Consider the following 15,872-nt stretch of genomic DNA (forward strand, 5'->3'; position numbering starts at 1 on the left):
TAACAAAAGATGGTTACAGATGGATCAGAATCAGCACATTTAAAACAATCAAAATACTTTTTCTGCAGTGTTGAATCTTGAAACTGTGGTGGGGGGGCATGGCATCGGCATCAGAGAAGATGGACGCCTGAGAACTGAGCGTCATCCTGCCCTGCTCCAAAAACCTCCCAAACCCTCAACTTAATAAATTAAAAATCAACCCTAGATATGGGAAAACACGACACAAACTCTAAGAAACAAACCATCAAAGTAGCAAAGTAGTAGATAGGAGTTCCTTTGAATACCCCTCCAGAGCCAGTGCTTGTATCCTTACTTGCAAATATGGATCTTAGTATCCTACACAAGACTGCAAACCTTCTAAAACCACTCTATGACCAATTTGCAGATCTCCAAATCACTTTAAATAACATCAGACAAAAAAAATGACTGTACTCCAGACATCTCTATTACTTTGCAAAATGGTATGTGTACTCTGCAAAAAGAGAATGAGGAGGACATGCTTGAAAGGATCCTTAATCTGGAACTAACAACACATCAACAGAACCTAAAATTTAGAGGGTTCGACGAGGAATTAACAGTAAAACAAGATCTCCATATTTCTAGTCAACTGGCTTTTTACACTTAGAAAAAAACATCGCTCCAGTAATCTCTAAATCCTACAGAGTCAGTCCCCTAAACTCAACTAGAAAAATTCCAAGAGACATCATTGCTATTTTCCCAAATTGGAGAACAAGGAAAAGAATTCTGGAAGCTGCTAGAAAATGAAAAACCCTCCATCATAATGACTCCCAGATTCTAGTCTTCACTGACCGAAAGAAATATTAAACAGAAGAAGAGAACTCAAATCAACCACTGAAGCACTTTGTGAAGCAAAAACTGAATACAGGTGGATCAACCACTTCAAACTACACATCCAATTTAAAGATAAACAGCTTTATGCGATGGACCAAAAATCAGGACTAGCCCTTCTGCAAAAGCTGGACATTTCTACTTCTATGGATTCAGAAAAAACATCACAAAAGAGAAAACTAAATCAACCACCAACCCCTCACAAAAGTAGCAAAATCCCGGTTCAAAATAACTGAAAAGAAGTCTGCTCTCATTTAAACATCATAACATATGCATGGTAATCACAAATCTGATTGTTCTTTGTGGGGGGAAGGATAAAAAAATGAATAATAATAATTAAAAAAGCAACATGAGTGGGAAAAAAATAAAAAGGGGGGGGGAGGAATCAAGGCTTAAGAACCAAGCTAATAGATTATACTACTTTACTGTATGGAGGTTTTAAGGGGGGTGGGGTGGGAGGAGCTAGTTTCTTGTTTTGCTCCCCTTAATGACAGCCCTTTGATACAGTGTATTTGTACAATAACCCGAAGGAGGCTTTTCCTCGCAGTGTTATTGAGGGCTGCACCATTATTGTGTCTTGACAGTTAGTATTTTGTTTGTGAAACTCTTGAAGTTAATAATTAAAGTATATTACTCTCTACTTCTCTAGAAAGAAAAGGAAAAATCCTTGTCATTGTTCTATCTTATAAAAAAACACAAAATATTTATATATTCCTCAAATTATTAGAGAGAAAATCTTTCCTAAGTCAATTCACTCTAATTAGAATTCTCTTTACTCTCCTCTTCGCAATGCCAAATAGTTATCAAACTACTGTATGTATATAATAATCTTTTTAAAGTTCTAATCCTCTTTGTATAGTCAAGTCATAAGCTTAATATTCTGTTATATAACCAATTCATGGTTATAAATGTTTAAATGTAACAACTCTTTTTTGATTTCTGAAACTGTACTTTAATGCTCTGATGTAATAAAAATCAAAAAATCAATTAAAAATGTGGTATGAAATTTTTATTTCTCTACGTCTATAGAAGATAGCATAGAACTGGAATATGAATGTCATTATTTCTCCCTTATTATAGTGTTTTAAATAAAAAGAACCACTGTCTAATTTGATATGAATTATCCCAATGATGTTGACAATTGTAGACAGGGAGGAAAACAGATTGACAGCAAAATTCTACAAGTACAAGGGAAGTGTCTGTGGGAAAAGAAATACATAAAGGAAAGAGGATAAAAATTCAGACTTCAGTGTTATTGCGAGTTTTTAATTATCAGGATGAGAATGAAATCCACAGAGCGCATTATTCTTTAATTGTTTAATGTGAGGATGTTGCACATCCTCTGATGCATAGACAGAACACAGAAATAAATTGAGCATAGTGGCAAAGAGTGTGAAGGGGAAAAATAAAGTAAGAAAGCAACCATTTATCACACCTGAAAATGCTTTTCCAAATACTGCTATTGCCTGTTTCAAGAAGGCATTTAACAAATGAACACCCCAAAATGTACTTACTGTACCTGACGCCTCTTATTCAAAATTTCAAATTATATTCATAATTCTTACTAACATTCTGATGTGGATAATAATAAGTATCATCATAAACAGATCCTCATATATGGATCTGTGTTATTATTGGTGTGTCTCTACAGTATAAAATTAACCAGTTGCCAACATAACTCTAATTCAGCCTGCTGCAGCCAACTTCAGGTTAGTGAAAACCAACTACTTGATAAAATCTAGTGTTATCAAGTTTAAGAAATTTAGGGATTTGAACTTGGAATCATGTATTAACAAGGCTTTTCCAAGTAAAAAGGCTGTTTAAAATGTTATAGTTTACAAGCAGGTGACCCACAAGGATTTGTGGGGGGCATCTCATTTTCCTTTCCCTACTATTTCCTCATTCAGTTTCCTGAAATCTCCCATGCTCACTCTCTTTTTTCTGCTTCCTTCTAACATTCCCACCCATTAGCCAACCAACCTTTATCTCCCCACCCTCAGCTGGGCCTCAGCTGGGTATAATGCCATAGGGTCCTCCCTTCAAAGAAGTCATTTTCTCCAGGAAAACTGATCTCTGTCATCTGATGATCAGTTATGATCTCAGAAGATCTCCAGCTGCCATCTGGAGGCTGACAACTATCCAGGACTTGCAGGAGCAAGTCACTTTTCTTGCATCCCACTCTGGCAGCCCCCATATCCTTACTTTTCCCTGCTTCCTTCTCTTTTTCCCGCCCGATCAGTCTATCTCCTTTTCACTTATATTTATTCGCTTCCTCTGTACTCTGCCTTTCTCCCTGTGGAGGTGGAGAGTGTTGTCAAGTCATAGGTGACTTATGGCAACTCCTAGTGGGGTTTTCAAGACAAAAGACTAACAGAGGTGGTTTGCCATTGCCTGCATCTGCAACTCTGGTCTTCACTGGCAGTCTCTCATTCAATTACTGACCAAGGTTGACTCTGCTTAGCTTCTGAGATCTGACAAAATCAGGCTTGCCTGGGCTATCTAGGTGAGGGCACCTGTTTCCCTAATGGGAACCTAATGTTGCTTACATCATTGCGTTTTATCTTCTGGTGAGGCAGAGTTAGGCTGCATGACTGACCCAAAGTTACCCAGTGCAGATCATGGCAGAGTGGGGATTCAAACTTGGGTCTCCCAGATCCTAGTCTGAAACTCTAACCACAACAACCACAATGGCTTTCATGGAGCTGCTGGTGCTGAACAGCTGCAAGTAGCAAGGCCTGGATGAGTCATGCAAGTCACATGGCAACCAATGATGGCTGCTGGGCCTGTCCCCAATGAGTCTTCCCTCGAAGGCCAAAAGAGCCTTGGAGAGGGCTCTGCTTCCTCTCTCCTGCCTTTTACTGAAAGAAGCCAAGGCTTGAAGTCGGGCAATACTGTTTCATTCCCCACTCCTCTGCTTGAAGCCAGCTGGGTGACCTTGAGTCAGTCACAGCTCTCCTAGAGCTCTCTCAGCCCCAACCACTTTACAGGGTGATTGTTATGAGGATAATAATAACACATTTTGGAAACCGTTCTGAATGTGGCATTAAGTTGTCCTATATAAATAGAAAGTTGTTGTGGTTGCCTAGCAATGGCGATTGAGAGCATTTCTTAAAACTACAGGCACTGCTTCTGTTATTTTGGGGAGATTTAAACACCCTCCCATTTTATTTTTATTCTTTTTAGATTTCAGACTAAAAGTCCCAAATCTGAGACTTTTTTCATGTTCATAAAAAGAGCTGTCTTGTCCAGTCCCTGGATTTAAGTATCCACAGATGGGACTATGTTGAGAAATAGATATATTGATGATGATATATCAACAGATAGCTGGTACATATTTTAGGAGCCACGAAACAAAATATTGATGATGGACAGCAGGGCAGTGGTGTAAGACATGGAGCACTGGGTGAGTTATCTGCACAGGCAGAATGCTGTCCCTCTCTCCTCTAATTAAGAATGCGGCCAATGCAAGGTCTTTGTTAACCCTCAGCGACATTGTCATCATGTAGCAAAATTCGGTTGTTCATGGGTGAGGACAAGCAGGAAATGAAGGAAAAAAACCTTAAAACTGAAATAAAGCAGCATATTGCAGCTGCAAACAGAGCAGACATTTAAAAAATGAAAACAAGACATTTAAAAATGAAAAACCACTATCAAACCCCTACTTTTCACCTTGTAAATGGGTAGGAACATTCAATACAACACTATAAACAATGTTTCATTGCAGTTTTGAACTGCAGTGTCCCAGTTTCCCCTAAAGTTATTGCTTTTTTAAAATCTTCAATGTTTCTAGTTAAGTGCTCATCATCTTGTTTCTTGCATGACTGAATTAGGCAAGACCAAAAACAACAGTAAATTCAACCTTTAATGTGACATCCCTAAGGTTCAATGCTAAACAAAATATTTCTTGGTGGGATATGTGACATTCTGGTTTCTTTGGCTGCAATCTCATGAATGCTTTCCTGAGCCCTATTGGATAAAATGGGCATTACATCCAAATAGACCTGCTTAGGATTGCTCCATTATGTTCCTAGCCTCCATGTCCCAAGCTTTTTCATTTTTTCTTTTGCAAAAGATCTGTGTAGGATTCCCATTACAATGGTGCATTCATGAGACCATTCTACCGAGGATATTCTTCTGGGCTTAAAAATTTTGAATCCTAGGGAAGCAAAATTAGATTAGAAAATCAATACATACAACAGATTGTGGTTGCTATGAACTCTTATAAGAATGAAGAGAAGCAATGTGAAGACTGAACAAGAATACAAAATCATATTTATGTCTGTTATGAGAAAAATGTTATATAGCCAAACTTCCTGTCAAGTTTTCTTAACTTCCATATAGGGACAGAATTTTGAGGTGTACAGGCGTAGATAAAGTGCAGCAGCAATGGGGCTTCCATGTGGCAGATTTTCCCACACAGTTGCCCCAATCCCCCGGAAGTGGTCACACATGCTTTGGAAATTTTTTAAAAAATGGCACCAGAATACTGTTGTATCACTATACCATTGGTACAAAAAAAAAGTGTAGCAATTTTTCTGAATTCCCAGCTTTGGTTTTTTAAAAATAAGTCTAGCCCCTTCCCTTGCAGAGATATGCCTTTTTCCTTATATCTCCACAAGGGAAGGGGACTAGAGACTTTTTTTTTAAATGAAGGCTGAGAATTCAGAGAAACTGCTACATGTATCAGTACAACAGTATATCATTAAAATGATATTCTAGTGCTGATTTTTAAAAAATACCTCCTCAATGCAGTGGGATGAGTGGGGGAGAAATGGCTGCCAAGGGGACATGGTAAAGGAAAATGGCTGCCATGTATGCCCCCAAAATCTGAATTTTCCCACCTACACAGCAGCTGTCCAGTCTTGACTGAGATCCTTCCCCAAAGTTCAGAGCAAAGTGGGTTTGAGAAGCATTGTAGAAAAGCCCAGGAAACTCCTGGAGGTGCATGATTGCTTTCCAAAAGCATTGAACTTGGGGCAGATTACTTGTCCAGAAGATACCTCTGTGAAACAAGTAATCCAATATCAGAGTGAAAAATGTTTTCAGTCTGTAGTACTAAACTACTGAATTCATGTAATCGATAGATCCTTGTTCCCAGCCTCCCCCGTTACTGTCACATTCTTGGTCATTTCCTCTATGTCAAGTCAGTTAAAGAACCTGAGTAATGTCTCCTCTAGCTTGTTCTTCTATTTTCTGCATCATTAAATTATCTTCCATATAAATCAAGAATGTCCTTGATGATTCATGTTATTCTGTGCTTGATGCTCAACAGATGTCTAACTAATTAAAGCTATCCATCAACAATAAATTTTTATTATTATTACATTAGTGGTTTCCCCCTCTTCTTTATAACCCCTGGTGGCCTAATACACTTCAGCCCACTATACTATACTATGATTTTCAATTAGCATAATTTCAAACTATTTTTCATATTTATTAGAAACTTAAAGCCATAAGTAATTCCTTCCCCCTTTCCTTGAACACAATCTCTTCTTGACTATGCTTCACAAGGAAGATCCAACTCTGGTTTTGGAAGTATCACTTTAGCCAACATTTATTTATAGATCAGTGGTCATTTCTTCAACCTCTTTTTGTGCCTATTCATCCTTTATTACAAGTTTGATAATGATGGATTTAGCCTTCCTAGTATTTTTATGATAAATTTTTCTTGTTTTGATGCTGGACGACACAGCACCCGTTCTAGACTTTGATTACTTATGGCCTCTTGCAGTCTTGTATTCATCAACAAAAGCATTTGTATGATTCTCTCTTCTTGGCAAATTTCCAAGTTCTTTTCTATAACTATTTCAGGAATTGGTGCAGCATACTGTACTTCTGGACACCCTAATTATACTCCTCCTATACCAGTGCCAACAGAGGTTTGCACTGTAATGGCCATCTTGGTATCCTGTGCAAGGCGTGCAAAGCACAGTGGGGGCAACTCTGCCTTGCTTGTATCGGAGTCATGGAGACAAGCCCCTGCTACAGTTCCTACCTGCAGCAGTCCTGAAAGCAAAGTGATGCTCTGTGCAGCATAAGATCTTTCTGGCCCATTTAAGGATGGCTGGGAGAAATGACCTTCTGTGTTTCAGATCACATTTGATAATGCATGTCACCGCATGTGATACGATAACAACTCTGGTTACTATGAGGTATGCAAAGGAGGTATATAAATGGTCATTAAATGTTTACAGTTTAATCCTGAATATATGCAAGCGTAGGGTTTTGATTCTGCTGTGAATTTTGTCTCCCCATTCCCCTTTCTCAATGATTTTGCCGTTCTCCCTACTGAAGTGGTGCCTCAGGGCTCTAGCATTTATGAACTTCTCAGAAGTGCTATCCTTCCCTTTTTGTGGCCTTTTTTTCTAAACAAAAGTACTTGCTAAGTACTATTTGGCATTCACAACTTTTTGCTCGAGAAAAAGGAAAACAACACTTTCCATTTTTTTTGTTGCCTTGTAGATTACCTGAATGCATATTCTCACTATGATATTATGAGCTATATCACTGCTCTACAGAATCCTCGTGTACATATCTCATTGAGTAATCTGGTGCAAAAATTCCTGTTGATAGTTTTTAACAAAATACAGTTAAAGCTAGGGTTGCCAGCTCCAAGTTAGAGAATTCCTGGAGATCTGGGGGGTGAAACCTGGAGAAAGTGCGGTTTGGGGAGGGAAAGGACCTTGGCATGGCAAAATTCCATACAGTCCACCCCCAAAAGTAGCCATTTTCTCCAGGTGAACTGATCTCTGTGGCCTGGAGACCAGCTGTAATTCTGGGAGATCTCCAGCCACTACCTGGAGGCTGGCAACCCGAACTGTAAATTAACTTCAGAGTCTTGTGTTTTTGTTATACATCCAATTTTTCATATCTTCCCAAATCTGTTTCCCAACTCTTTTTTGGGTACTTTGAACTCTTAGTTTTTACAAGAACAAAACTATTTTGGTATAATTATTCAATACATACATATTAATTTATCACAGGAATTTTTTCTGATTTTTTTCTTCCCAACTTTGTTCAATATCCTACAGTGTTTATTTGCTATAAATTCTTAAAACGCTTCTTAAATAATAAAATTACCTTAGCAACAACACAAGCTATAAACAAGTATCAGGCAAAAAAATATTTAAATTTAAGTTACACTCTTAGCTCAGTTTGCCCTAGTTATGATATGTAAAGTAAGGGAGGAAAATATTCATCACACTTAATTCTATAATGTCTACTTTTAAAGTTGTGAGATTCTGACCCTAAAAAGGCTGTAGATTGAATGTCACTAAATAGGAAAAGATACTAATATTAATTCAAAATGTGAATCAGAAATTGTTAGACTTTCCTGAGAACACAAAAGCCAATACTGGAACTGGAGGTCTCTCACTACCCCTACACATTTCAGCTATTTTTAGACTACATAAAATCTGCCCAATAGAAATTATGAAACTGAAACAGAACTGATTTGTTACATCTTCAGAAAATAAGCTTTCCACAATGAACAAAGGCAGGGGAATCATTAAAAAGGTTGTAGAAACAAGTATCTACTGACAGTACAACATACACCTCAATCAATTCTATATGAATCACTTGGACCATAGGACTGCAATGATTTTGTGCCTCCTGGAATTACACTAGTAATATTGATAGTAATGAGAGTAGACATGATAGCCACACCATCATTAAAAACATGCTGCAAGATCATTGAAATTGTGGTCCAAAAAAGCTAAACTTGCCAACAATTTTAAGCAACTTTTTGAAACCACAGAAGTAACAAACTTGCTTTCTTAAACATGAAATCTGAGATTCTCAAGACGCGGAATTCTGAACCCAGAATCACTTTCCATGCTTTTCTTGCACTTGTATACAATCATGTGTTATACATAGCATAAGAACAGTTACTAACTGCCATGAAAGATTAAATGAAAGGCTTATCTAGACCATCACACTTTCTTTCACAATAAATACCTCTAGGAAGCTCACAGACAGAACACAATAGCCACTTCTATTTTGTTCCAAGCATCTGGTAATCAGGAGAACCTTGGCGGTTCAAATAACCACTAACTTTTAACAGATTAGACAAGGGGAGAATAGGCTATCACTGCAATGAAATTCACAATTTAAATACGTCTTGTGTAAAGAATTTTTTTTTTGTCTGCTCTGAACCTACTGCCAGGTTTCTTGGATGACTTCTGATTGCGGGACATTGTTTTTTAATGGGCTTAGACTGGAGTAACTCTCTTTAGGATTTCATTGTTAATCTCTGTTCAGGTTTTCTACATATCATGTATAATAATATGTATTCTATGTCCTTTTTTTTTCTAAAGAAGGAAGTCCCAGCCTCTGCAGTCTTTCTTTGTAGATATTCTTCCAGCCCCTCCCCCAATTCCTCTTTCTGTATCTTTTGTAACTCTAACATGTCCATTTTGTGATGGTGTAGCAAATAACCGTAGACAGTATTCCAAATGTTGCTACTGGATCATCCCTTCCTACAAACTTGCTAATACTTCCAAAACATTCAAACATGTTGGTGAGATAAGAATTCTCTTTGCAGAAGCCATGCTGATTTTTAACTCAGCAAGGTTTCCTCTTCTTTATGCTTTTATCAACTCTAGCCTTAATAGCTCTTTCTACCAATCTACCTGGGACATGGTAAACTGACATGTTAAACTACAAATTCCCCAGATCCCCTCTTCCCCTGAGATTCTTTTTTAAAGATGATAGAACATTGGCTAGCTCTCAATCATAAAAGAAAGCTATCTAGTTCTAGTGATAAGTTACTGATTTTAGTTAAAGATCAACAATTTAACATATGAATTTGTAAAGGGCTATTGGGTGAATGCCATGCAATTTCCTGACTTGTTATTGTTTAATTCGTCAGTTCTAAACCTTGGTTATATCTCTTTGGTATTCAGCTCATCTTATGCATCGCCCAAAAACAATGATTCAGGAGTGGGCATTTCTTAAGTATCATTCACAATGAGAAGTGATCCAAAAATTAACCTTTTCTTCTACAATTTCCTTGCATAATTTCAGTACTCCTTAATATTTTCAGCAACTTCAGCCCTGGCAACCTAATCTTATATCCAGAAGTAGCAGAGCAGAAGGGACAGAACATTAGATCTTTCTTTTCTTATGGGAAAAAATAGAGGAAATCAGTTAAACCTTGCAAAACCATATCTTAATGATACCTCAGGCTTAATTTTAAATTGTGTCATCTCATATTAAATTACTCAAGTCATAATGATGTTCACTAACATGCCAATAGAGCAACACCCTTTCTTTCCACCCTGCCCTACAGCAGCTATTACCTCTTGATGTTTGATCTCATCTGGCTGGAGAATATTCAGAACACCACTGTTTCTGACTTCTGGAAGGTCTTGCCATAAATTAAACCTGGAAGTGGAATTTCTGAGTAGGTTAATCTGGGGAACAGCCTTGCTTTCCACTGTATCTGTAGGTTCTTTTTCTGATAGTGTCTCCTCAGTAGTTGTGCACTCGTCTTCAGTATCAGTCTGTGAATCCTGCAGCCGCCTAGTTTCTATCTCCTGACGTGTGGATTTATCCCGATATTCTTGATATAAGAGCCCTAAAAAGAAACAAGATAGTCAGAGTGAGTGAACAAAGCAATCTATTTGTTTCAGTAGTTACTATATTTGTGTAGAAACATTTATTTCAGCAAATAAATACTGATAGCATCCATTAATAAACTAGTTTGAGACCTCAGTTTTAACAAAGTAATTAAGTTAACACGCACCACACTTGTACAACACAAGAGTTTTGATTTACATGCAGTTCTAAAACTGGAATCATAATGAGGAATGGGTCATTTCTGAATCTATTTTATAAGCTAAATTGTAGAAAAATTATTCTACAGCCAGCAACGAAAATGTAAAGAAAAACTGTCACATATACCATTATGAGAAGTGGAGTTCTACAGCTACATTATTGGGATTGTAGATACAGGAATACAAATAAAAGCTTACAGTAGCAAATTAGAAACTACTTGCTACAGCTCACCATAAATCCTGAGAAAACAATATATTATTTTTGTTTGTGGAAATAGGATGTTTCATACCTAAGAGAACCACAGCTGCTGGTATATCATCAGCTGTAGATAATGAGCATCCTGGGTACAACTAGAACAACTTGGAGTAAGGAGAATTGGAATCTGATAAATGTCAGACAATACTTGTAGGATACATTTTGACCTGTTTTTTCCAAAGCTCAGAAAGTCAAATGCAGATCAATCAACGCCAGAGGGCTTAAGCCAGTGAACCAAACCATGATATCAAAGCAAAATAAACAAGCCAAACCCCAAGACTACAAGCTTGCCCAATCAGGAGAAAAATTATCTCCATCTAAATATGATGGTCAGACTCCACATATTAACAAACACTATCCATGCAGACTTCCCAAGAGAATTTTTATGAGGGCAGGTTCCATATAACCTGGTATACCTTTTTAGTTGTTGAATTCCTCGGTATCTCATAAGACAGAAAAGAAGATAGCCTGATGGTATTTATTTTATTTTATTTATGTTTTTATAGTCCGCCTTTCTCACTGAGACTCAAGGCAGATTACACAGAGTGAGCCAGTACAGTCAATTTCAAAGACATTTAGATGCAGAGGGGTGAGGTGGAACCTTCTTGAACTGACTACAACTGAAGCATGAAAGAGCTAAAAATTCCTTCAGAAATACATCTAACACTTCAGTAAATTGTTCTTGTTTCCTGAAGCTGTCTTAGCAACAGAGTATTCTAAACTCTTATATCATTAACAGGCATAAGGTATAAGTCAACAAGTAGTAACTGTCACCTAGGGTTGCCATCCGGGCCTGAAATGGCCTGGAATGGGCTTCTGCAGAGCACGGGAGTGCTCCTGCGCTCCGCAGTGGCCCATTCCATCCAATTCAGCCGAGATTGGGCCGCTGTGGAGTGCAGGAGTGCTCCTGCACTCCGCAGCAACCCGATTCAGCCCAAATCCAGCCTGATTCAGGCCTGATTTGGGCCTGAAGCGGTCCTCCATGAAGCGCAGGAGCACTCCCGGGGGGGGGGCGCAGCCTGCGCGATGACATCACTTCCCAGAAGATGCACACATAAGGCCCGGGAGCATATGCAACAGACATCAGTCCAGGTAGGTGCCAGGGGCCCCACCTCCCACCAGAAGGACAGGGGGACCTGGTAATCCTACTGTCACCACAAAATGCACTTAAAGCAAAATATTCATGTTAACTCAAACTCATTAGGAGACAGGCCACTGTCTCCAGGTGAACCCACCATACAGCAGGTTCTCATTATCCAAGCCCTAGTTTGAAGACTGGGCCAGTGGAATACCTAAACTGAGCCTGTGTTGGCCTGTTCATCACTGTATAGTGAAATTTCAGACAACTATTTTAATAATAATGATAATAATAACATTCAATTTATATACCGCCCTTCAGGACAACTTAACACCCACTCAGAGCGGTTTACAAAGTATGTTATTATTATCCCCACAACAATCAACCTGTGAAATGAGTGAGGCTGAGAGAGCTCCGTAGAGCTGTGACTGACTCAAGGTCACCCAGCTGGCTTCAAGTGGAATCAAAACATTAGTTATATGTATCTGGAATCAAAATATTAGTTCTGTCTATCTGGAGCATGAATTAATTTGTTGAAACCTGTGATCCATTAGCACAAGGAGTACAAATCTTAGCCAGCAATCCCTTCCAGTCCTAGGGAAGTTGATTCTTAGATCATGAGACTCACGTGGATTAATAGCCATGAGGATTGCAGGGGCTTCAGTGAGGCAGGAGAAAAGGATGAAATCATCCCCTCCTCCCTCAATGTCAGAGAAAGTGAATTTACCTCCTTCCTCTCCTCAGTGTAGCCTACTGCCCCACATGGTTATTAGTTCACATGGGTCCTGTTACTCCAGGAATCAACTTTCCCATGGTCTAAAGGACTGCCGGGAAGGGGAGGTATGTGGCAAAAATCAACATACGCAAGTAAATTATGCTAACAGCCTGGTGAATCTAACCCAATAATTCAAAAACTCAAAAGTCTGTGCTCATTTCTTGTGAACCATTTTCAAAGAAGTAATTTAAATTATTTCCCTTTCAGTTTTATTAAATTGTAATTCATAAAATTTCTTGTACATACATTCCTGCCAAGCACTTCAATATTTCTTTACGTAAAGCTATATTTAGTTTATAATCTTAGATGCACACATAAGGAACATTTTTTGCATACTGTGAGTGTACTTGGTAATCGCTTCTTTCTGAAATGCTATTCAAAATGGGATTAAAATAGCAATAGGATAAACTGTACCTTGGAAACCATGCACTTTCCTGTAAGCTTCCCACACTTTACTGAAAAGGAGAGATTACACTTAAATGTATTATGCTGCTCTAGCAGAATGATACTTACATAATTCCTCTTGAACTACTTTGTTACATATTTTCAGTCAATGTTGAAATGATTATTAATATGATATGCTTAGCACTGAATAAGGCACTGAATATGGAAAAGGAGCAAGTCTTTAGTGACTGTGGCTGAAACTCAGTATCAACTGAATTCAATATGACTGTTGGTCTGAAACAGAAGCAATATACCTAGTATATAGCCAGTACCTTTCACCATCTACTTAAACCACAGTATTGAAAAAATAGAATCCTTCAATTTAGAGATTAAAAGAATCTGAAGACCCCAACCACTGCACTGGAAAGACCTTCCCTGTTCGTAATGACAATGTTTTGAATAAATAATCCAAACACCATGATCTAAAATATAAAAAGAAACAGTTGTTTACATTAAATCCCAAGCTTTCGTCTATTTCAGGTATTTCCTTGGCTTTTATTACCTATGGCTGTAGACTAATAAGGGCCTCTACAACTGGTAACGACAGTGATGAGGATGAAATTTAAGACCTGCATTCAATGCTGATGAGATATTAGCAAAGGAGAGCACTTCTCATTTCTTGTGTGATCTGCTGAAATTAACAGGAATATTTAGACTGCAATTTGACTAGGATATATGAAACAGGAGCAATAAAGATAGCACATACAGTTACTGAGGCCCTCTGTAGTTGAGAAATGGTGACCTAGAACAATGTTGCTTAGATGACCTCTTTTTTAGAGGAAGAATTCTCCTCAGAAGTGTAACAACACCATCTTGATTGCTTGTTACAAATTTCAGTCCAAGTTCCTTTCTAGCATGTATTAATTTTATCCATTACATATATTGACTGTATTCATCCATTGAAATACAAATATGAGAATCTAACCTAGTTTTAATGCAATTTTATCACTTTCAATCAGTCAACCTGCTGTCCTATGGTACATTAATAGTCCAAGGTTATGCACATTTTCTCAAAAATTAAGTTCCACTGTGTTCAGTAGGAATTAGGAGCTACCTCTATGTCACACGCAAGCATACATATTAGAACCTATCACCATGGGCTTTTTTTTTGAGGGGGGTGAATATCTGAAAGAAAAGCAGCAAGACTGGAGGTGGGCTTAAATCTTTCTCTGCCTGTTTCCAAGCTCACCAAGCAACCCCTCCCCAGTGCCTGTTAATAAGAGCAAACACTCATGTGAAGATCCATAACAGAAAAAGCAACCTGGGTAGGGGCGATCTGAAATTGGGACAGTGGCTTGCAATGAGTTAAGCACATATGCGCGCATGCACGCACACACATTCTCATTTTCCTCCCATGCCTGCTTTTTTTCAAAGAAAACATGGTGTCAGAGCTCTGTTATGATCAATTGCACATAACTTGTAGTTAGCCCCTTATTCCCAAGAGGGCACAGAACTGCTCCCTATGTGTTCCCCTCTTACCTATTTGCTCAATGAAGTTTTTCCAGGAGTCAGCTGTCATAGGGTGAATCATTTGCAGGGCTTCTGGGAAAGCAGCAGGACAGTCTTGAAGCACTGGGCTCTCTTCAGGAATAGGAACTGGTACAGCCATGGAAGGGGACTCACTTTGGGGAAAGGAAAAAGAAAACTGTCAAAAGTGCAGGCACTTGCTCAGCACCCCCCAGAACAGGATCAGTGGGCAACAACTGCATCAACATTAAGGGCTTAAGGGGTGGGAATAAATCAGACCTAAAGACTTGGGGCTCCATGATCCCTAGTTGTCCTTCTGTTTCTCTGAAGACAGAGCACACTGTGTTCCCTAAGGGAGACTATTAAAACCTAAGAAAAAGAAGCAGGAACATTGGGTTGGAATGGGGTGGGGGCGGGGGCAAAAAACGACGGAGTTCGAATAAAGGTCTCAGTGGGAGCTACAAGACCACGATCACTTAACGGGGGGGAAAAGGTGCCGGAGCTCAAACATTCCCGCCCCCCCCCAAGTTGCTCTGCTCCCCGATCTGTGAAAAGATTCATTATAATCTCTCATGGAGACTCAGAAGCTCTAGCAGCCAAACTCGGGGTGGGTGGCCGACTGAGGGGGGCAGAGGTGCAAGGGAAGGGAAGGTGAACCAGGAGAGGAAAAGAAGGCGGGAGGCAGCCGGGAGGAGGTCCGCAAAGCCAGTCAGGGACCCGCAAGGCGGCCGAAGGGCGAGAAGCCCAGCGCTGCCCTTCATCCCCTACAGGGGGCCGCCAGCCGAAGCGTGCCAGGAGCCCGAGGTCCCGGGCTGGAATCCTTCCGGCCAGGCAGGCGGTTGAAGGGGAGACACGGGGCGGGCGGGAGGCTCCTGAGCGGTCGGGGCGGAGGGGGACAAAGTTCGTCCTGCCGCGAAGTCGTCTCCCCCCGCCCTCACCTGTCAGCCGGGCGGGCTCCGGCCACGCTCTCTGCGGAGCCCTCATGGTCCAAGGCACAGGCGGCGCTGAGCGCGGCAGCCAGCAGCTCCATGCGAGGTGGCGGAGACGACGGCGGCAGCAGCGACAAGAGCAGCGAATCCGGCAGCGAGCGGCGGCTGCTGCTGCTGCTGCTACGGAGCGATTCCGCAGCAGGCGCGGGGCTGGGGGAGTCCGGACGGTTGCCACGGTAACCGGGGTAGGAAGGGAGCAGCCTGCGCGGGAGGGAAAAGAAACATCGGCGCCGCGTGA

General features: G+C 39.9%; 1 protein-coding gene across 3 annotated transcripts in view; it reads right to left on the reverse strand.

The window, feature by feature from the left end:
- Positions 1–15,872, reverse strand: part of NGEF (neuronal guanine nucleotide exchange factor) — a 91,370-nt gene that overhangs the window by 32,930 nt on the left and 42,568 nt on the right. Inside the window, exons 4-6 of one of the 3 annotated variants that reach the window (XM_054983255.1) lie at positions 15,584–15,835; positions 14,658–14,800; positions 10,149–10,426 (exon numbers count right to left, since the gene is read on the reverse strand). In XM_054983255.1, coding sequence (XP_054839230.1) covers positions 10,149–10,426; positions 14,658–14,800; positions 15,584–15,835 — 673 coding nt within the window. Of the gene's footprint in view, positions 1–10,148; positions 10,427–14,657; positions 14,801–14,924; positions 14,968–15,583; positions 15,836–15,872 lie in introns of those variants that run through there. The other 2 variants (XM_054983257.1, XM_054983256.1) reach the window with 2 other exon arrangements.

The sequence above is a fragment of the Eublepharis macularius genome, chromosome 6 (assembly GCF_028583425.1).
Source record: "Eublepharis macularius isolate TG4126 chromosome 6, MPM_Emac_v1.0, whole genome shotgun sequence".
Taxonomy (NCBI): domain Eukaryota; kingdom Metazoa; phylum Chordata; class Lepidosauria; order Squamata; family Eublepharidae; genus Eublepharis; species Eublepharis macularius.